The 21,274-nt window shown below is 51.9% G+C and overlaps 2 protein-coding genes across 4 annotated transcripts in view; one reads left to right on the forward strand and one right to left on the reverse strand.

Annotated features, from left to right (window-relative positions):
- The window catches only part of HDAC5 (histone deacetylase 5), a 38,124-nt gene extending 31,524 nt beyond the window's left edge, over positions 1 to 6,600 (reverse strand). For all 3 annotated transcript variants that reach the window (XM_014789066.2, XM_004432546.3, XM_004432545.3), the window contains exons 1-2: positions 6,444 to 6,600; positions 791 to 997 (exon numbers count right to left, since the gene is read on the reverse strand). In XM_014789066.2, coding sequence (XP_014644552.1) covers positions 791 to 812 — 22 coding nt within the window. In that variant the 5' untranslated portion in view covers positions 813 to 997; positions 6,444 to 6,600. The remainder of the gene's footprint in view (positions 1 to 790; positions 998 to 6,443) is intronic.
- Positions 6,216 to 21,274, forward strand: part of HROB (homologous recombination factor with OB-fold) — a 30,103-nt gene continuing 15,044 nt past the window's right edge. Inside the window, exons 1-2 of the mRNA XM_014789070.2 lie at positions 6,216 to 6,591; positions 20,701 to 20,996. Of these exons, the coding sequence (XP_014644556.2) occupies positions 6,216 to 6,591; positions 20,701 to 20,996 (672 nt within the window). The remainder of the gene's footprint in view (positions 6,592 to 20,700; positions 20,997 to 21,274) is intronic.

Genomic DNA, 21,274 nt, shown 5'->3' on the forward strand with positions numbered 1-21,274 from the left:
GGTCCAGCTCAGGCCACTTGGACACATCCTCATGGGCATACACCCAGACCCACCCGTACACAAAGCTGCCTAGAGTCCCACCCATAGACTATTTCTGGTAGCACTAGGCAGGCTCCTAGGAGCAGAGGGGAATAGGAAATCTCAGAGTCAAAGACCCCAAATTGGGAATCCACCATATCCAGAGTCCAAGAGGAGAAGGGTAGTCTACCTGGACTCAAAGGAGAGAGCCAAGACTCCTCTACCAACATGTCCCTGCACCCCCACCCCAATACCACACATCCCAACACAGGCTAAGGCCAAAGGCCCTCCAAACCTCCACCAAGAAAAAAGTATAGAACACAGAGATACTCCACCAGAAAGAGAAGCCACCACCACAAAAAGGAAGCTGGGCATTTAGCTATTGTGGGGACTTCTTCCAACATCATCCCCAGACCGCCCAGAGATTCAGGGACACACATCCCCCATCAGGCCTGCCTGTCTTGGCAAACAGGGCAGGGTGGAGCTGAAATTGAAGGCTCCCGAGTTAAGAGGGCAGGCTTGGGGACAGAGTTGGACCCATGCCCTCCCAAGGCCAGGCTGGACCATTGACCCATCAATTCCCAGGTCTACCCCACGGTCAATAACTTCAGGTTTGCCTCTGCCCTGTTCTCGAAATGCTTCTCCACTCCTGACCCCCACGTTCCCTTACAGCTCAGACCCTGAAGGTCAGCTGGCCTGGGATGGAAAACCACACAGGTGATCGCAACCAAAGCCACCCCAGGGTGCCCTTCTCCAGCCTCTCAGCTCTTACCCGACTCGGTGGGAGAGTTCATGCCGGCTCTGGGCCCGCAGGAAGCTGGCGTTGGGGGCTGGGACGGGAGGGGGTGGAGCCGCGGCGATGTCAAGAGAGACAGACGATAACAGACGGACGGGACAGGAGCCCGGGGCCGCTGTGCCTCTAATGCCCATCCGAGGCCATCCTTCGGGGCGAGGCAGTCAGGCACTCAGAACGGCATCCCTGGGGAGAGATGGAGCAGGGTTAGAGGCCCCCAACTCAGGAATCTGAGAGTCGAAGGAGACCTCGGAGGGTTGTCAGTTTACACCTGGGGAAGAGAGGGAGGGACACCTGCCCAGAGGCACAGAGGGAAATCGGCAAAACTGGACCAGACCCTGGTTTCTTCTCTAACTGGTGAGGTTTCCAGCACTCAAAGGATGGGAAATGGCTACTGTGGCCCCATCCAAACAAACTCCTTTTCAGGCAACAGCGTCCACTGCCAGGCGGGGAGACCTTACAGACTCCTGAGGGTGCTTGATGTGGGACTAGGCGTGCACCGACGGAGAAAGCGCAGGGAGGCTTCTGAACTCTGTCCATGGCAGTGGGGAGATACAGGGCAGATCTGGAGACCCTGGCAGAAGTTAAGGGAGAGACTGGTATCCCAACCCCCTAGCCTGAGCTGGGACTCTCAGGTGGAGAGTTCAACTTCTCCCTACTTTCTGATTCTTGTGCCACCCAACTCTGGAAATGCGACGTGCTCTGTCTTGGTCTCCCCCATTCAACAACGGGTCAGGGAAAGAGGGTAACCAACCCTCTTCTACCCATAACCCATGCTGTTTCCAGGAATTTGGAAAGGCCCCACATCCAGGGCCCCCCAGACTAGGGGCCCAGGGCCCAAGCCCAGGGCTTTTTGTGTGTTGTACAAGTTGTACCCTGTGCCCATGCTCTGCCTGCCAAGCCAGGGGTCTGACACAGGCTGAGTCCGCCCAGAATAAGGGACACCTTTTTCCAGTTTGTACAAAGGTACCGAAAGGCCCAGCAGTAGGCCTGTGTAGCATATAGTAATGGAGGATGTCCCAGTATTACAGGATCATGAGTTTGCCAACCTAACCCCACTCCTCCAGCTCCCCACCCCCTCCAGCCCCATAGCTAGTCCTCAAGCCTCAGACACTACGCATGCACCCACCTGGGCCCATCCCTAACAGCCCATGATCCACCCTAGACATTATCTCATTCATTTTCTTCCAAATGAAGGCAGGTCCTCCAATACCCAGTGAAAGCAAGGTAGCAGGAAGCAATCAGATGAGGCTGAGAGGAGCCCGATGTTTAAGCCCTAACTCTGCTCCCCTAGCTAGGAACAGGCAATCAGCTCTGCCCCCTGAACAGCCCCACCTCCTGGCAGGATTAATTCTCAGTAAGTCTTGCATTCTCATCAAGGAGTCCCAGGGGTGGGGCCCATTTGGAGCCGAGGAGCCCCGCAGTCAGCCGTGGCAGGGACACATGACCACACACACACACACATGCACGCACAGGCACGTGCACACACCTGAGGTCTTCCTAGGCTTGCTGCCCCCTGCTCTCGCCCACAGAGTTTGGAGTCTGTAGCTGGAGAAAGGTGCACTCAAATGGGGAGGTGCAAGGAAGCAGCATGAAGGGGCTGAATTGCTACCGGCAGGCACAGGTGTGGGGCAAGGACAAAAGAGGCTGAGCAGGGCTGGGGCCAAGCTCAGGAATTCGGCAGGTGGGGCTATTGGTGTCTGGCAGGGCCCGCGTGGGCAGGCAGCTCAGCCCGTGCCCACCCCAAGGCTGGCGCCCAGTCCTGCTCACACCCTTTCCCGTGGGCTGGGGAACACAGGTTCAGAAATTCCCACGATTCCCAGTAGCTGAGCGGCCCAGCCCCTCTCCTTAGTAAAACGCACACAGGATGCTCAGAAGGGGCAGAGCCTCAAAGACACAAAAACTAGATTAAGATCAGCCCCGAGCCCCCATCGCCCTCACCTCCTGGGGAGAAGAGACCCGGAGGGGCTCCTAGAACTGCCTGTGGGCTCAGTTAGGCTGCACTCTTCACCACCCTGCAGGATGCAGCAGGACCCCTGGACCCCTGTCCACCTGCAGAGAGTGTCTGCCAAGCCTCGTCAAGCCTCCGAGCGAAGAGGAGCCTCCCTGGGAAACAAAGCAGCATTCCCAGCCTGATCAGGACAGGAGTAGATTCTTGTCTGGGTAGGGCATGAAGGGGAAAAAGGGCAGCATGATGGTGAAAACCAGAGCTATTTGCTCCCTCCTTTGCCGGAGAAACTCACTGCTGATTATTGTTATATAAGGGTCTCGGTGGGCAGTCAGGGACCAAGAGCTGTGTGGCTCCTGGATGACCTGAGACTTGGATGCCAAACCAGTGAGCAGCCCGGCTTCTGCGACGTGGTAAATAGGCAGACCCCAGGGCCCTGCCCCACCCCCATGAACTCTCTCTTCCAGTCAGACCTCTGTCCCACTCCGGGATCCAAACCCACCTCCCAGCTCCAGCTAGGACAAAGAATGAGGGAAACCGACTGCATCTCACCTTACAAGCTCAGGGCTAAGCCAGGGTAGGTAGGGCAAAAACCCTAGAGGGACACCCTCCACCCCACTCATGAGCAACAAAAACTCTGGCAGAGGGTGGGAGGAGAAGGGCAGACAAGTGAGGGAGACATGGAGCAATGTAATGCCCCAAAGGCCACAAGTTCACAATGCTGCCCTGCAGGTTGCTTGTCCTTCAAACAACTCCCTCAGAATTCCTGGGGAGTTGGTGTCTCTTTGAGGGTCTCTCAGGAACCTGGACTCCAGCACCACCAGGCAGCCCCCTCCCAACACACCAGCTCTGGCCCCACTAGAGGCAGGCCCAAGTCCTGAGCACCGAGGCTGGGGTCCCCTCCCCAGGTCACAGGCAGCCAGGTGAGCTGTCTGAACCAAATCCTGTGAGCCAGAGATTGCTCACAATCTGAGATCTGCCCCAAAGACTTCCTCAGAAAGCTACAAGCCCAGACATCCCAGTCTAAGGCACAAAGAACCCTCATCTTGACATCCCCTGACCAGGGCCACAGCAGACCACTTTCCCCAGCCTCCAGGAGCTTCCATCACCTTGTGCCTCCCCTCAGCTGGGCCCAGAAGTCTGGGATTATCGGGGCCCCGAGGGGTGGCTGACTTGGATGTCCAGGCCCCACACTAAGGGAAGGGGGAGGGCAACAAGGGAGGAAAAAAGGCACCAGGCTGACAAATTCATTTTTGCAATCGGCCCATTTCTGTTTGTCTGCTCAGACGCAGCTCCAGGCATCTGCACAAGCCAGATGGAGGAGGCTGCTATTTCTAGAAAAAAATGGGGGGGTGGGGGGGTTAAGACGGGCAGGAGGGAGGAGGTGGAGGCAGAGGGCAGAGGACCAGGTCTGTTTGCCCTAAAACCTCAAGCACAATAATACCCCTCCCCAGCACTACCAGACAGGGTCCCCATTCAAGAAACGGCTGGGGCAGCACACACGGGGCTAGGGTGAGGTGTGGTGGGGAAAAGAAAGGCAGAGAAAGTTTAATTAGCCAAAGTCGGCTACAATAGGCCCCCTCACGGGCTGCATCAGGTTTTCATTCATGAGCAAGCAACAGTGCTCCAAAAATGCCAAGAACCGCCCCCCCTCGCAGTCTCTCCCCCACCCCCCCACCAACACGAGTGCGTCCTCTAGCAGGCTGGCTGAGCCTGATGCCATGTTCCAGACATCCCTCCTCAAAGGGATGTGAGTAGGAAGAATTAATTATTAAAGAGCAGCTGGTACTTCGGCACGGACTGCACTCCCCCCAGCCCCTTTAGCTGATCCCCTCTCTCCCTCTTGCAGAAACACAAACTATCCCCACCATCCCCAGACCCCATTTCACAGCTAAGATGCCACCTCTAGGGAAGGGAAAGCAAACCTTTGTCTCTGCAGCAACTTGGAGTGGGTGGGGCACATGCTACTGCTGCCCCCCCCAAATTACAGGATCCAGCCAAAGAGGAGGACATACTGGGGGGAGGCTGACACAGAGCTAACATGTTCTCCATCCTTGCCCCCAAGTGACTTGTACCTAGTGTCTGTCTCTCTGGCTCCCGGAGTGCATACATTCCCAGGGCAGAGTGCAGATGCTGGGGGGCCCACCCCTCTAACTCAGAGAGACCCCTGCCTGCCTTGTCAAGACATAGCCCAGATCCAAGTCCAAGGGGACACAGGGCAAAGAGAGGATTCAAGAGAAGGGGCAGGAGGCAAACCAAGATCTCCCCAAGCTTTGTGTTTAGGAGAGAGAGGAAGGAGGGAAGACTGGAATGAAGAAGCAGGCAGCCCCCAACATGGCTCACCCACCATTCCCAGCCTAGCCTAGCATCTCAACAGCCAGCATAAGCTCAGGGGCTCTGGTGCCCAGAACTCGGGCTGAGAACCCTCCCTGCCTACATCCTCTGAACCTGAGAAGGTCCAGGGCATGACCCAGCCCCAGGCTCCAGTCTTGCAAGGCAGTCTGGATGGGGGTCCCTCCGGCCAAGACTCCTGATCTCCCATCCCCTGTCTCCTTTTGTTCCTATGATCTGGCTCCGTCCTCCCCTTCCAGGTGGACCCTGAACCCAATCACCATCACCACCACCCCCAATCGCCAAAGCTAATTCCAGGCCCCAAGAAGCACAGTGGTCACTGTCAGAGTGGTGGGTCTCTTGAGCAGCCCCCCAAAAGCAATTGCAGCTGCTACCCTTCCTCTTTAGAGACACACCTCATCTCAGAAGGCCAACAGTGGGGATATCAGGTGGTCACCTCCTCCCCCAAATGGGGCACCCCCACCACCCCTCTTCTCCCTCCCCACCAACCAGACTCCCAGATTAATTACTTATCACTCAGCCCGTTCTCATCTTCCCCAGAGCCCCCAGAGAAGGGTGGGGTTGGGAAGCAGCCTCCTCCAAGTTAAAAGGCACAAGCAGTGTCTCCGCCTCCATGAGATACAGACCCAGGATGAAAAATGGGGGGCATCTACCCCAGACACGAAGTGGGGGAGCTGCATTTCATCGCCTAGCTTGCTCTCTCTGGCTCCAGGGTGTCAGACAGGAGAAGAGGGTGGGAACAAACGCAGTAACGCCTCACCGGGGAGGGGGCGAGAATAATAGAAGAGAGGAGAAGTAAAGTGGGCCCGCAGGCCCCCTCCTCATGCACGGAAGTCAAGGACACAAAATCAAAGATGCGTTCCTAGGTACGGGTAGAAGCGCTGCGGGCTGGGCAGCGCCCCTCACCTCAGAGTACCAAGAAAGGGGTGTCCAGCGAAGAAGGGTCTGCATAGAATCCGGGTGCCGAGCTCAAATCGCACTGCAACGCAACACGCGCCGCCCGGGAGAGGACAAATCAGACAGCCCCGGCCGGTCTCCGGGCCATTTAGGGGCGCGGGGCGCGGGAAGGCTGGCCCCTCCCTTACCTGGGGAAGGCGCCCCTGCATGGGAGGGGCGGGGAGGGGCGCGCGCGGTAACCCCGAGGCCCGGCTCCCGGGCTGGCGATGCTCCCGGAGGGCGCCGGCTGGCACCGGGCGTCGGGAGGAAGGAAGGGGGGCGCGGAACGCGGCGCGCGCGCGGGGAGCCCACAGGCAGCGAGGGCAGGAGGAGGGGGCGCCGCCTCGCGTCCGGGGGGCCGGGGGAGATGGGATCAGGGTGGTGTGGCGCGCTCACCCCCTGCGGCTCGAGCTCCGGCTTCGCGGGCGGCGGCGGCAGCAGCGGCGGCGGCAGCAGCGGCAGCGCCTCCTCGACGGCTCCTCCATCTTTGCGGCGGCTCCTCCGGCTCCGCTCGCCGCCGCCACCAACAACAACATTCGGAGACGTCACTCCCGTCACGTGACCCGACCCGGAGCTAAAAATAGATCTAGACCCCCCCCCCCCTTTCTGCTTCAGCCACTGCCAACCCCTCCCCTCCCTCTCGGCCCTCCCTGCCGGGCGGGACCAACAGCGCCACCGTGACAGCTTCTTAAAGAGCCGGTACCCAGCAAAGGGTTGGGCTGGGGAGGGGTGGAAGGAAAGGGATCGGAGCCCAGCGAGTAGTAGTAGAAGGAGCGCTGCAGGGGGCCGGGTTTGGCTGCTGTGGCTCTGCCTTTGGGACGCTCGACTTGCCTCCTTGCTCTTCCTCGACTTCCTTTTCAGACCGTGGATGGTGCAATCGTTGCCTGCCTAAGCTTCTCCCTAACACGCCCTCCCGCGGTGGGGGAGGGGAACTAGGGATGGATTCCTAGGAGCTGGGAGGGCCGCGGAGGCCCCAGCTAGGACGCCAGGCTGGGGGTGGTGGCTGGGACAGGTCTTGAACCCTCCAGCTCCGACCGCACACACCGCATTCATGCCGGGGAAAGGAAAGACTGGGAAAGGTCAGAGTATGATTGTAAGAGTCCAAAGCCTTCAAAAGGAAGACTTCCGGTCCGTGACTTTGGTGCTATCCCCCTCTACAACTCCCCTGAGGACACAATATGAGTATATGTGATTAAACCTGGGCGGTTTGTCAATGACCCAGTGATTCCACTAACAAAAATTTATTCTAAGAAAATAAACATTGTTGTGTTCAAAATGAGTATAGAAGGAAAAAGATTGCTTATAATGATGTGAAAAGTTGGAAACAACCTAAATAACCATCAGTAGGGGATTGGCAAATAAACTAGGGCACATCCATTCAGTTTCCACTGAATACCATCCAGACATTAAAAATGATATAGGTCTACATTGACCTAAGAAGATATATTGTTTTCTTGAAAATCAGGAATCAGAGAGTACAGAATTTTTCCATTTTTGTGAACAAGAAACTAGATCCATATGTCTGAGTATGTATGTATCTAAAAAAATCGAAGAATATATACCAAAATATTCGCCTTTGCTTTCTCCTTTATCTTTTTCTGTGTATCTGAAATTTTGCAACCATCATGTACTACTTATCTAATCAGAGAAAGTAAATGACATACATACATGTTCCTGTAATAAATGACAAACGTTCTTCCTACAAACTATCTCATGAATCAGTCCACTCCGCCCCATCTCCATCCCCACCCCTTTTTCTCAGCCAAATCACCTTCCACCTGAGACACTGCAGCTGCCTCCTGACCAGTCCACTCCCTGCATCCATCCTAGCCTTCTCCCAAAGCCAGAGTGACCTTTTTAGAACATAAATATAATCAAAGGAGGGCTTAAAATCTTTCCAGTTTTGTCCCTGAAATCCGTATGTGGCCCAGAAAAGTGGTTTTCAAACTTTAGGGGACTTACAAATTACCTGAGGAGCTTGTTCAAAATGCTAATTCCTGATCCCCACTGACAGAGCTTATTTTTCGGTGGGGATGGGGCCCAGAAATCTTCATTTTTAATAAGTACTCCAGGGGATTTTGCTGCAGCTGGCCTTCTCGTCAAACTTGGGGGAAAAACCAACCTAGAAGCTTCTACGTGATCTGGTCCCTGCCTACCTCACCTCTCTTCCCTTAGCTCTCTGTACTCCAGCCATTGTGGCTCTCTCTCATGTCCTTGAATAGTGTGTCCCTTGCTCCTCGGGGCCTTTGCACAGACTGTTTTTTCTTTCTGGAATGCTCCCCTCCTCTCTTCTCTTTGGCCAACTCTTACTTATCTGCAGAGTTCAATTAAATATTACTTCCTGAAATGGGCCTTCCTTGGTCCTTTCATTAAATTAGATCCCCTTGTTATACATGCTTTCATGGACCCTGATAACAATTTGTAAATATACATCTATTTATGGCATTATTGGTTCAGTGTCCGTCCCTTTCCCTAAGCTGTAAGCTTCTTGAGCTCAGAAACCACACGTTGCCTCCCAGCACACTGCCTGGAACAAAAAAAGACAATGAATATGTATTGAATTCAATGAATGAGTGCTAAAAGATTAAGCCAAGGTAAGCATTTTTTGACCAGACAATGGACTCTTAGCAAAAGACTGCCCCAACAATGTCATCCCATGTCACTCCAAGACAGAGGTCCTCCTGCCTCTGTCCCATAATGATGGTGCCACCCATTTGCTGTTACTTTTTTTTTTTTATTTTTTTTATTTTTTTTTCCCCCGAAGCCCCAGTAGATAGTTGTATGTCATAGTTGCACAGCCTTCTAGCTGCTGTATGTGGGACGCGGCCTCAGCATGGCCAGAGAAGCGGTGTGTCGGTGCGCGCCCCGGATCCGAACCCGGGCCGCCAGCAGCGGAGCACACGCACTTAACCGCTAGGCCACTGGGCCGGCCCTGCTGTTACTCTTGTACAACCTTGTGATATCTCTTGGGCGGTTGGGTTGGATGGGGATTTTGCTTTCTCAGTGCTTATGTTTTGCCCCCTCAAGCAGAGTATGAGCCACTTGAGAAAAGAGATAAGATCACATTTTTTTTTTTTATGCCTTTCCAGCACCTAGCATGTCACCTTGCACATAGCAGATACTCAGTAAAGGCTTGGGGACTCTGAAGACTCTGAAATATCTTCTCTCGAGATCTCAGAACATGGGGAAAGAATCTCCCCATCTGCTATGATGGACGTCAATAACTGTCTCATGGAGCACCTTGGCTACATACTTCCCACTCCACAGATGAGGGAGCTGAGGTTTGGAGAAGCTAAATCACTTGCCCAGAGTCACAGAGTTCATGCAAGCAAGAACTGGGATTCAAACCCAGGTCTCTGTCCCCCAAACACAAGGAACAGGGCCTGGGGGAGCTGGGATCCCAAGCCCAATACTCTAGTCCTCTTCTCTGGGGGTTCCTGAGATAAGCACCTCAGTCCCCCAGTGGCCAAATGCCTCAGAAGTTACCAGAATTTACTCTATGGGGCCTTGCTGAGCTCTCAGATTTCCCCTTCTTGGGTAAGTGGGGGTTAAATAACTCCACATTCATTCCACATGTTTCTTGTGTACCTGTGGTAGGTGCTGGGGATATAGAGATGATTCTGCCTTTAAGGAACTTAGAATAAAACTGTCTTTTGTTATGAGTCCCTAGAGTAGGCGCTTGCCAAGACCAGTCACCATGCATACAGGGGGCACAGGCTATCTCATTAACCACTGCCTCAGTTTCCACATGTAGAGTGAGCCTGCAGATGGGATCAAATAGCTGACTGGGGAACTTCTCACCCTGGGACCCAGGGGCAACTTTGGCCTCTTGGTAGAAGGAAGTCAGTCTCAGAGGAGAGCCCAGCACTAACCTATAGCCTGACAGGTTGGCAGCACTATTGGACTTTGAGAAGGAGGCATCAGTGCTGGGGAGTGGAACGAGGAGTGGTGAGCAACCCTGCTAGAGGCTCCGGGAGTTGCTACTCCACCTGGAATCATGAGAAATGTCCTGGCCAGTACCTGAAGTAGAAGAGAAAGCAACCTTCCTCTCTGCTCGAGGGACACTGCTGGACTAACAGCTAGCACCCATCTCCTCCACATGCCCTCTCACTCACCCGGGTTCATGCCTTCTAAAGTTAGCATTGCCTGGGGAATAGACAAGGCACCCAGTTCGAATGTGCCCTCACCTCCAAACTCTCACCCAGAATTTCTCCTGGGTGGAAATACTCAGATCCATGGGCAGGATTCCAGAGGCTCTGGGAGGCTCTGGCCAGGGTGGTCTGGCCCACAGCTCTGGTCTCTGGTGGAGCAATACTTAAGTGGCCCTGCTGGCCTCTAAAGAGTGCCTGGGGTGGAAACAGTCCAGTTCTAAATACAGCGTCAGGCAGATAATAATATAGAACAAGGAAGAACTGAGCTGATAAGCCCAAGCAATACACATTTACTAGATATTTATCAAAGGAAATATGCATTCTTTAAAGCTTTCATCAATTACCAAGGGCAACGTGTACACAGAGGCATCTTGTTTCTACTCCATTCAGCAAGAATTGGTTGAGCATATTGAAAAGTTATGAGGCCAGCACAGTGCTAGGTACCATGGGGACTGCAAAAAAATAAGAAAACAGGACAGGAGGTGAGAAAACCTGGGTCCTGGGATCAGCTCCGTCCTGGTGTGTTGTTGGATGAGTCATTTCCCCTCTGGGCCTTGGTGTCCTTATCTGGGAAACAGGACCTGAACTTCTGTTCTCTGAGGTCCCTTCCAGTTCTGACACTCTGTGAATTCCAAATTAGATGTGATGGCAGATGTGACAGCATCCAGCGTAGAGCTGGGCTTCAAAGCTTAAGCTGGACCTTCATTCCTTTGGGATGCTTTAAGGTCCAGGCCTGCCCTAGGGCTGTTTACAATATGCTCAAGTGCCAGAAGAGAGTTTATTTCTGGGCAAACAATCCATGTGCCCCCAAGGCACAAAGCAAAAGCAGGTCCTTGAGGACTGAGTTATGCAGAGTATAATGAAAACTGCCCCCAGGATGCTGGAGTTTGGCCCAGGCCTCCCTGTGTGACCCTGGACAAGTCCCTTCCCTCTCTGGGCCTCTGTTTCTTCACCTAGGATGAGAGGATTGGACTGGATTTCCTTCCTTCCAGTTGGAGACATTTCTGGATTGTTCAACAAGGTGAAGTTGAGAAGGAAGAGTGGAAAAACAGTTCCTCCACCCTTCCGTTTCCCCCCTTCCCCATTTCCTCTCCTCTGGGCTTAGGGCAGGACGAAACTAGTTTCAGACCAGCATCCAGCATAAAGTCATGCTGGACTGTTTGAGATGTTTGGGAGAAGAGCAACAGACAGGTGCCTGGGCAAGCCGCCACCCCTCTAGACCTCAGTTTCCTCATCTGTAAAATGGCATGGTTGGATAGATGACTTCCAAGGACTTTTCCAGCTCTGCGAGCTAACAGTTCTAGAGTTGTGGCTCAAAAATACAAAAACAAAACAAGGAGGGCCTGACTGGAGGCGAGGGCCTCAGTGATTCCTCACTTGAGAGCCTTACCTGACCCTTGACTCCTTCTATCCTTTCCCAGGCCTCCGAGCTCTTGCCTTCCTGGCCCAGAGAATCGGAACAGGCCACTGTCTCCACACTCAGCAATGGCCAAGCCTGGGGAAAGCCAGCATCGTGGCTCCTAAAACAATCTGTGAATTTGTTTAAAAATAAAGACTATTCTGGGTGCAGCTACCACCCTTCGTCACGGTTCTTAAAAAAAAAAAAAAGGATTATATATATATATATGTATGTATGTGTGTATATATATATGTTATTTAGAGAGAGAGAGCAGAGCAAAGCTGCCAGTCCCCTAGTCTGCAGGTCCCACATTGACCAAGAGCCTCCCATAGCTGCCAGCTACCTGCTAAAGGACAGCAGGTGACCAGAAGGCCTGGGACAGAGGTGGGAACCAAGGACAGGGCTTCTTAGCCCAGCTCTTCCCAGTGGCATGAAATGGCCCACATCAAGCCTTCTTACCCTCCTAGCAGCAAAAAGAGCAAGAGGTTCAGGGGGATGGCTAAAAAGGAAGCCTATCCTCTCCCCCACCTCCCTGCTGGGATCTGGAAGCGAGGCCCAGGATTTCCTGGACTGTAGGGGGTTCCTGCCTGCCTGTTCAGGAGTCAAGGCCACATGAACAAACAGTGCAAGGACAGCTATAGCCAGTAACATCCCACATGTCTGCAGGTTCTTCCAGAGTGTCTTCTCTGGGCAGAACATGCATGTCCAGGAGTGGGCAGAGGGTGCACATGTGCCTGCCCTCTGGGAGCTTATGATCCTGTGGAAACAAGAGCCTCAGGAAGCAGAGTGGAGCAGTGGGGAAGGAGGGAGCCTGGGAGACACAGGCCAGCTCTGCCTATAGAAGCTCAGGCAAATCATCTGCCCACTCTGAGCCTCAGTTTCCCCTCTGTGATTGGAGGGTTGAACCCTGTGCTTCTGGAAGGCCCTCTTGGCCTTGAGGTCATGAAACGATAGATAACAAGACACAATGGACTTACATGCTACAAGGAGGGGCATGGACTAGAGCCTGGCCAAGTTACCTTCCCTCCAGCAAGTAGTCTTCAGTCAACATACATTTTGCCACCTTTTCTTTGTAAACATTTATTGAGCGACTTCCTTTTGAAAAGCCCTGTTCATATATATATATATATATATATATATGAACATAGTATAGCTCTCACAACAACTCTACAAGGTAGATATTATGTAGTCCATCTTATAGATGAGGAGATGGAGACCCAGGGAGGTTAAGCAATCAGTAAGCGGCAGAGCCAGAGCAGAACCCAGGCTCTCTGGGTGCAGTGCCAGATGAGGTCTCCCAAGGTTTGAAGGGTCTCCCCCAAATAGGCAGAGACAATCATGTCCTCTTTCTCCTGTGAACTCCTTGAGGACCCAGGACACCCCAACAAGAAGTCCTTGATTTATGTGTCTGGAAGGCACACGCCATCATCCTCAAGCAGCAGGGTCTCTGGCACATCAGTGAGGACACGTCCTGCCCTGCAGACATAGCAGCAGGCAACAGACTTTACCTGCACCATTTCATTTCATCCTCCCAATCCCACAAGGTGGACGTTATTATTATTATTATTATCCCTACTTTTAAGATGAAGGACCTGAGGCTCAGGGGACTTAAAGAACTTGCCAAAGGCCATAAACCCAGTAGGTGAAGACGCAGGGATCTGACCCCAGGTTATCAGAGCCCAGAGCCTGACTGGTTTAACCACTGGACTCCACCCCAATGAGAGGGTAAAGACCTTCACCTAGACTGAGACTCTGCCACTTAACAGCTGTATGAACTTGGAAATTTACTTAATCTCTTAAAATCTATTTCCTGACCTGTAAAAATGGGCAATGACATCCTCCTCCCTGGGTTGCTGATACAGGACATAGAGTACCTGTGAGAAGGGCTAGCATGGGGCGTAGCAAAGGGTAAGCTCCACCCTCACCTCCAGCCTTGGTGTTACACCTCCCTGGTTCTGGGCCAGCTAAAATGCTATTGGCCACTCCCATTTCCTGAGCAAGGTACTCACCTTCCACACCCGAAATGACCGCTGCTCCCAGCTATCTCCCATCCTCTCTCACCTTACTGTTTCTAGCTCTTGGGGTCTCCATCCCACTCTCCTTCCTCCCCGTCCCACTTTGTAGAATTGCCTTGGGGGTGGATGAGGATGCAAGCCCAGATGTCCATCCCCAAGTCTGTTTCCCTGCCCCAGGGATCCTGCAGGGGCAAGGACTGCAGACTAGCGTTGCCAGAATTAGCAAATAAAAATACAAGATGCCCAATTAAATTTGAATTTCAGATAAACAAGGAATAATATTGTATAATTATATTGAGTTCATGACTTTTTTAAACTTATATTACTTATTTTTATACTTATCTTGAAAAATTATTCCTTATCTGAAATTCGAATTTAAGTGGGTGTCCTATATTTTATCTGGCATTCCTACCCCTAGACCTTGACATGAGTTAGAAGACTGACCTTAATGGCAGACAGCCCAGCAAATGGTTTTTGTTAAAGAGTTTTTAAACAACTTTTAAGTATAATTTACATAACAGGAAACTTACTCATTTTAAGTGTACAATTCAACATTTTTTAGTAAATTTACCAAGTTGTACAACCATCACATAATCTAGGTTTAAAACATTTCATCACCCCAATAATATGCTCATTTATAGTTAATTCCTGTTACCGCCCCCACAAATGGCTTTTTAAAACATTTAATAAATTAATGATTTTTTTCTGCTGTAAAAGTCACAAATTCTTAATGTAGAAATTCTGGGGGGAAAAAATCAGAGAAGCACAAAGAAGAAAATAAAGTCACTCCTAAATTCATAATCCAATGAGAACAACTGTTAATAATTGGGTAAATACTTTTCTAATCTTTTTCCACATTCGTATTTTTTCAAGAACAATTTTTGTGTGTGTGATGAAGATCAGCCCTGAGCTAACATCTGCCAATTCTCCTCTTTTTGCCGAGGAAGACTGGCCCTGGGCTAACATCCATGCCCATCCTCCTCCACTTTCTATGGGATGCCGCCACAGCATGGCTTGCTAAGCAGTGCATCAGTGTGCGCCCGGGATCCGAACTGGCGAACCCTGGGCTGCCACAGCCAAGCGTGCACACTTAACCGCTTGTGCCACCGGGCTGGCCCCTTCAAGTACAATTGTATCACACTGTTCACAATATCTTATCATCTAATTTTTTATATACTACATCATGAAAATATTCCCATGGCATCAAATCTTCTTCCACAACATCATTTTCAGTGGTTGTATAGTATTCCATTGTGTTGTTTTACCAATTTCTTTATTCAATCCCCTTTTCATGGACATTTGGGTTGTTTCCAATTTTTCGCTATTTATAATGCACATTCTTGTAGCTAAATCTTTGCACACGAATTATTTTCTTAAGATAAATTCTTAGAAGTGGAGCTGTTTTGTCAAAGGGTCTATACATTTTTAAATTTTTTGTTTTTGTTTATTTATTTTTCCCCCAAAGCCTCAGTAGATAGTTGTAGGTCATAGCTGCACATCCTTCTAGTTGCTGTATGTGGGACGCGGCCTCAGCATGGCTGGAGAAGCAGTGCGTGGGTGCGAGCCTGGGATCCAAACCCGGGCCGCCAGTATTGGAGCGCTCACACCCAACCGCTAAGCCACGGGGCCGGCCCAGGGGCTATACATTTTTAAGGCCTTTGATGATATTTTCTGACCCAGTAAGGGACCTAGTTGTCCAAGTCAGAAGCCTCCAGTAAGGTTCAGTCCAAGAGAAGAAGGCTGATAGACGGGGAAGGGGAGGTGGTTACAGGTGTTGGGGTGGGGACAGGTAGGGGAGTGCAGAGGAAAGAAGCTACCAGGCGCTGAAGATTGTCAGGTACTGGGGAGACACTATGTGGGACCTCTCTGGAAACCAGAGCAATACTCTTGCCCCCCCTCCATCCTCTCCTCACCACCAGCCACAGGTGCTTCAGCAAGTCTTTCCCTGCTGCCCGCATGTATGCCTTGATGCTCCAAGCAAGCTGGATGCCAGTTCCCAGAGATTCAGCCGGCTGCAGCTTGCCCTGAGCCCTGCCCACCCCCACAGCCCAGTGTGCGTCTGCCTGCCTTCCAAAGGCAGACTCTGGCACCCCATCAGAGGTCCAGCCTCCCTGCCCCCACCTTCCAGCCTTGGAGGAAGACCAACCGGGAGAGGTTTGGGGAGGCGGGTGTTGGATTGGGGGCATCGACCTTGGGATGACTCACAGGCCACCCCAGGGGAGAAAGGGGCTGGGGGATGAATGGATTGCAAACAAGAGGGAGGGGCTGAGGAGATGAGATTTGGTGCCTCCATTCGTCCGCGTCAGTTTCTTCAACATCTGCAGTGCGTGGGGTTGAGCGATCCCACTAGGGTGCTGGGGGGGTAGGGCTGGGTGGCTGGCTGACGTTTGCTTCCCGCCTGCTGGGTCGGCCCCGAGCAGTTCATGAATGACTCACCTCATTGTCAGGCTGATTCACTGCTTGCCTGGGGACTTGGGGGGTTGGGTGGGGAAGCGGCAGCAGCCCCCTCCGTACGTCTCTCGCGCGCATACACGCGAGGGCGGGGCTCCAGAGGGTCCCTCTACCTGCTGGGGTTGGGACTTGGGATGCGATAGATGGGTTTCAGTAGTAAGAGAGTGGGGGATGCACACCACTTGATCTGTGGAGAACAAGTTTGAGGTTTCTGTCTATGGTCTACCTGTGGCTATTTACATTTAAATTAACTGAAATTGAATACACTTATAACTTCTGTTCCTCAGTCTTACTAGCCACGTTTCAGTGCTCCATAGACACATGTGGCTAGTGGCTACTCTACTGCACAGTACGGATAGAAAATATTTCCATCCATACAGAAAGTTCTATCCCATAGTGCTGGTCTACACAGCCTTCACACTCACAAAGTCACACAAACAGACCAGCCCTCCCCCACCCCCGTAAACCCAGACCCCACCCTCGTATGCAGCACACAACACACGTTTAATTCCACATACTCACTCAACGTGAGACACCCACCCACCAACACAGCCACACAACACTCTCAGTGTATGTAGACACTTCCGGTGTATGCCACTGTCCATACCAAGGCAAATGTAAATATAAACATGTAAACACAGGCATCCTCACACTGATTTGCATACAACTGTTCATATGATAAAAATACAAATTAGGGCAAAATGCATTTGGAAATATGCTGGAAGAGATACAAATTCAAGCCATGTGGTTCCCACAATAAATCTCAGCACATGTTTGCAAACTCAAGTAGGGGAGAAGGGAACCCACATTGTTGAGGTCCCGCCAGCGTGCCAGGCATGGAGTTAGCGATTTCAATGCATTAATTCATTTAATCTCACAGCAACCCTGTGAGGAAGATGTAGTATTCCATTTTCATAGATGAGACAACTAAGGTTCAGAGAGGTAAATTAAGTTACTCAAGATCACACAGCCAGTTAGCAGCAGGGTCAAATATGAACCAAGATTTGTCTGGGGCTGGCCTGGTGGTTTAGCGGTTAAGTGCGCGCATTCCGCTGCTGGCGGCCCGGGTTCGGAACCCCGGGCGCGCACTGACGCACTGCTTCTTCGGCCATGCTGAGGCTGCGTCCCACATACAGCAACTAGAAGGATGTGCAACTATGACATACAACTATCTACTGGGCTTTGGGGGAAAAAAGGAGGAGGATTGGCAATAGATGTTAGCTCAGAGCTGGTCTTCCTCAGCAAAAAGAGGAGGATTAGCATGGATGTTAGCTCAGGGCTGATCTTCCTCACACACACAAAAAAAATTAAAAATTAAGATTTGTCTAACTCCACAACCAATGCAGCACGCTATCTCCAAACACACACACACACACACACACACAGACTCCATGTGTGCTTTCCTTTGTGCCTAAGAAGATGAGGCTCCTTATCCAGCCACTGCAAGTATTTGCTGCGGAAGTGAGCATGGAGCTGCCCAGACTCATTCCCACTCCCTCCTGACAAATGGCATTAAGTTATTCAACAAATGCTTGCTGAGTGTCTCCCATGTGGCAGGTTCTGCGCCAAATGCTGGTTCACAAAAGTGAAAAGCCACAGCCATTGCCCTGAGGGACTTCGAAGTCCAGCTGGGAGGTATGAGGGAAACTTGAAGACAATACAGGGCAAAGAAGAGACCCAGGCTATAACAGAGGTAGTCCCAAAGTGCAGGGAACCAAGGAGAAGGGCACCTTGGTCTGCCTGGGGCAGTTAAGGAAGGCTTCTTAGAGGTGGCAGCATGTGACCTGGGGCATGAAGAATGAGTGGGGTGGAGAGGGATTGGTACTGACTGGAGGTTGGTTGAGAGATGAGATAGGGCAGGGAAGCAGATGCCAGGGCATTGCAGGCCCTAGGGATATTGTATGTCATGCTCTAGTGACCGGGAGGGATTGAAGAATTTTTACAGTGGAAAAATAGTATCCAATTTGCATTTTAGAAAGATGGACAGAAGGAAGGAAAGCTTGAACCAGGGAGGTCATGCAGGAGGCTACTGCAAAGTCCAGGCAGGAGATGGTAAGGCCTGATGTAGAGTGTAAGGCATCTGGACAAGTTGAAGGATGGAGGGGAATGAGGGGTTAGGGTGTATCCTGGTCCCGAGAAAGAGCAAGGCAAGAGGCTTCTGACCCATGAAAATGTGATGAAAGTCATGGATTCTCTCTCAGAACAAGGCACACGTGCATAGGCACATGATGTTTTGCACATAATTACAGGGGACTTATATTCCCTGAAGCCCCAGGTTAAGAATACAGTTCCTTGGAATTCTAAGCAGCAGAACAACATAGTAGTTAAGCCTGTGGACGCTGGAGTCAGACTGCCTGCTTCATCATCCAGTTCCACCACCTATTAGCTATGTGAACTTGGGCAAGACATTGACCCTTTCCTCCCCTGTAAAGCAGAAGTCAAAGCTTGTTACAATGATTAAGTGAGTTGATACATGTGAAGTGCCCAGAACCTTACCTGGAACCCAGAAAGTGCTCAGGAAGGACTGGCTGCTATTTTTATGGGTTAAATCAGAGTGCTTCTAAGACCTCCTTGTTACACTCACTCTCCTTTGTACCCACTTCACAGCTGGGGTTCTGGCGTCTTCTGGTACGGGTCCTCCAGCCCAAGTCCCAGCACCCACTTCTCCCTTTCCCTAAACGCACTCCTTCCTTTTTGGTCTAAGTCTTCATTATCCTCGAGCCTGGTTATTAGAGTTAAGCCCACTAACCCCTCTTCTAAGAGGAAAAATAAGTGGACCTAGGCCCCATCACTGTGGAGACCCGGTCTTTGCCTTTTCCTTCAGATGACAGTGTTAGGAAAGAGAAGACATTTGATTTGGGGGAGAACCCTTCAGGATGGGCATCCTTCCCAACTCTCAAATCACAGACAGCCTCTTTACTGTGTCCTGACAGCCGCTCTCTAAAATGTCCCAGGTCGACGTTTTCCATTTGCTCCAGCCACTGTCTCCACCCCCATCCAGGTTCTAACAGGAGGCGGGGGCAGGAGATGCCAAGTTCATTTAACTTAGAAAGGTGATGGAGGAGAAAGCACAGGATTTCCACCCAGAAGGTCCACCACTGAGTGACTCTGTGACCCTGAGGGAGTCCCTTCCCCCTCTGAGCCTCAGTTTCCTAATTTGTAAAGTAATACCTGCCTCTCACTCTTCACGGGATCTTTGTGAAGACAAAATGAGTTAGTAGTTAAAATTGGAAGCTGCAAACTACAGTGTGGATAGGAGCTGTTATGATTCCTCTTGACCTTTTGCAGTCTGTGATCTTCCTTCTGCTGGAGCTGACAGAGTCCAGAGCCACAGGGAGCCCTGTAACTGGGTCTCCAGGACTATCCACATCTGGGCAGGATGAGCTGCACCTGGGATTCCTGTGGGGAGAGGAGGCCTGTAAATAGGAGGGTTGGGGTTTTGTCCCCCAGCTCAGAAGCACAGAGGCCTTGAGGGAATTCCTAACTTGGATGAGAGTTAAGCATCCAGGTTCCCTTTCCCATCTCTATTCTGGCCTCCATTCTGACATATGACAGGTTAACTGGTCCACATAAAGCTGTGATGGAAGCCATAGGCTGCCCAGAGGTCAGGTCAGACCAGGCCACCCTGGGAAAGATCTAGGGTTGGTCCAGATCAGATCATTAAGAACTCAAGTCAGCTACCTTCCTCCTGCCTTTTGAGTCCTTAAAACTATGCAACCCTAGCTGTCACTCCAGCTAGCTCTCGCTTGACAAGCAAAAAGGGAAACTGAGGTCAGACTGAGGGTCAGTAACCACAGCAGGCTTTAGTGATGAAAATTGGGCCCCTGCCTATCTCTGCACAACTCTCCTGGATTCTATCTTTTGATCTGTATCTCCCTAACTTGTTCCTGAACTTGAGGGCACAAGGAGTCTTATTCATTTCTCTATCCCAATACAGAGTAGTCATTGTGTCATTCAATAACTCTATTGAGCATTGTGCTAAGTGCTGGGGATACAAAGTTAAACAAGCCAGACAAGGCCCCTGCCCTCATGGAGCTCATATTTGAGTGAGGACGACACATAATTAAGATGTAAACCATGACAATTATAAATTATGAAAAATGCTGAGAAGGAAATAGAGTGTTGTGATAGAGGAGGGATGTTAATAAATATGTGCTGTAAGAATAGATGGGGGGGCGCGGCCCCTGGGGGGGGGGCGCGGCCCCGTGGCTTAGCGGTTAAGTTCTCGCGCTCTGCTGCTGGCAGCCGGGGTTCAGATCCTGGGGGCGCACCAACGCACTGCTTCTCCAGCCATGCTGAGGCCGTGTCCCACGTACAGCAACTAGAAGGATGTGCAGCTATGACATACAACTGTCTACTGGGGCTTTGGGGGAAAAAAATAAAAAAAATAAATAAAAAAGAATAGATGGATGGATAGATGGACAGACAACCAACAGGGTGGATTCTGGTGTGAACGAGAGTCACGATCTAGTACTCAGTCCCTAGCGTGCTTAACGGAAGAAAGCAGGGTGGGAGGGATTGGGCATAACTGGCCCAACATTCCCAGCCTTGCTCTCACCTGAATGCGTGTTAAACCAGCCGACTGGGCCCGAGGGGCCGCTGGGGGGCGACCGAGAGCTCATCCAGTTCCCTTTAAGGCCGGGGCGGAAGACTGGAGGACGGAGGATCTTTGTGTCGGCGGGATAGAAATAGGCCCGCCCCTTTAAGAGGGCGGAGACGCTGGAGTGGCGGCGGCTTCGAATGCGGTCTAGGGCGGCGGCCTCCAGCTTCCCGGCGACCCTCCCGCGGCCCCTGCCTGGGTCGCAGAGACCTCTCCGACTTTGCCCCAGAGATACCGTCGCCCGGACTCCGACCCTCCCCCGGCCAAGTCCGAGGCCCCGGCGACCCCTGGAGTGGGGGCCTGCCGGGCCGGCCCACGCCCGCCGTCGCCATGGTAATGCCGCGCTCGGGCCTCCGGGCCGCCTGGTCCCCCGGCCGCGGGAACTGCCCTCCGGGTTCCAGCCCCTCACGTGCGAGCTGCAGGGCCCGGGCCGTGTTAGGGTTAGGTTTTGGTGAGAGCTCGGTGGGGTCGGGAGACCTGGGCTCTAGCATGGACGCCCCGGAGACCCTGGGAAGGCTCTCTCCTCTCACTTTCTTCTGGGCCTCAGTTTCCCTCCTGTTGCCTTCCATCCCCTCTTGGCGAACTCCTGTTCATCCTTCCCCGTGCGCCTA

This window comes from Ceratotherium simum, chromosome 16 (genome assembly GCF_057802395.1).
Source record: "Ceratotherium simum simum isolate JZ-2026a chromosome 16, ASM5780239v1, whole genome shotgun sequence".
Classification (NCBI taxonomy): domain Eukaryota; kingdom Metazoa; phylum Chordata; class Mammalia; order Perissodactyla; family Rhinocerotidae; genus Ceratotherium; species Ceratotherium simum.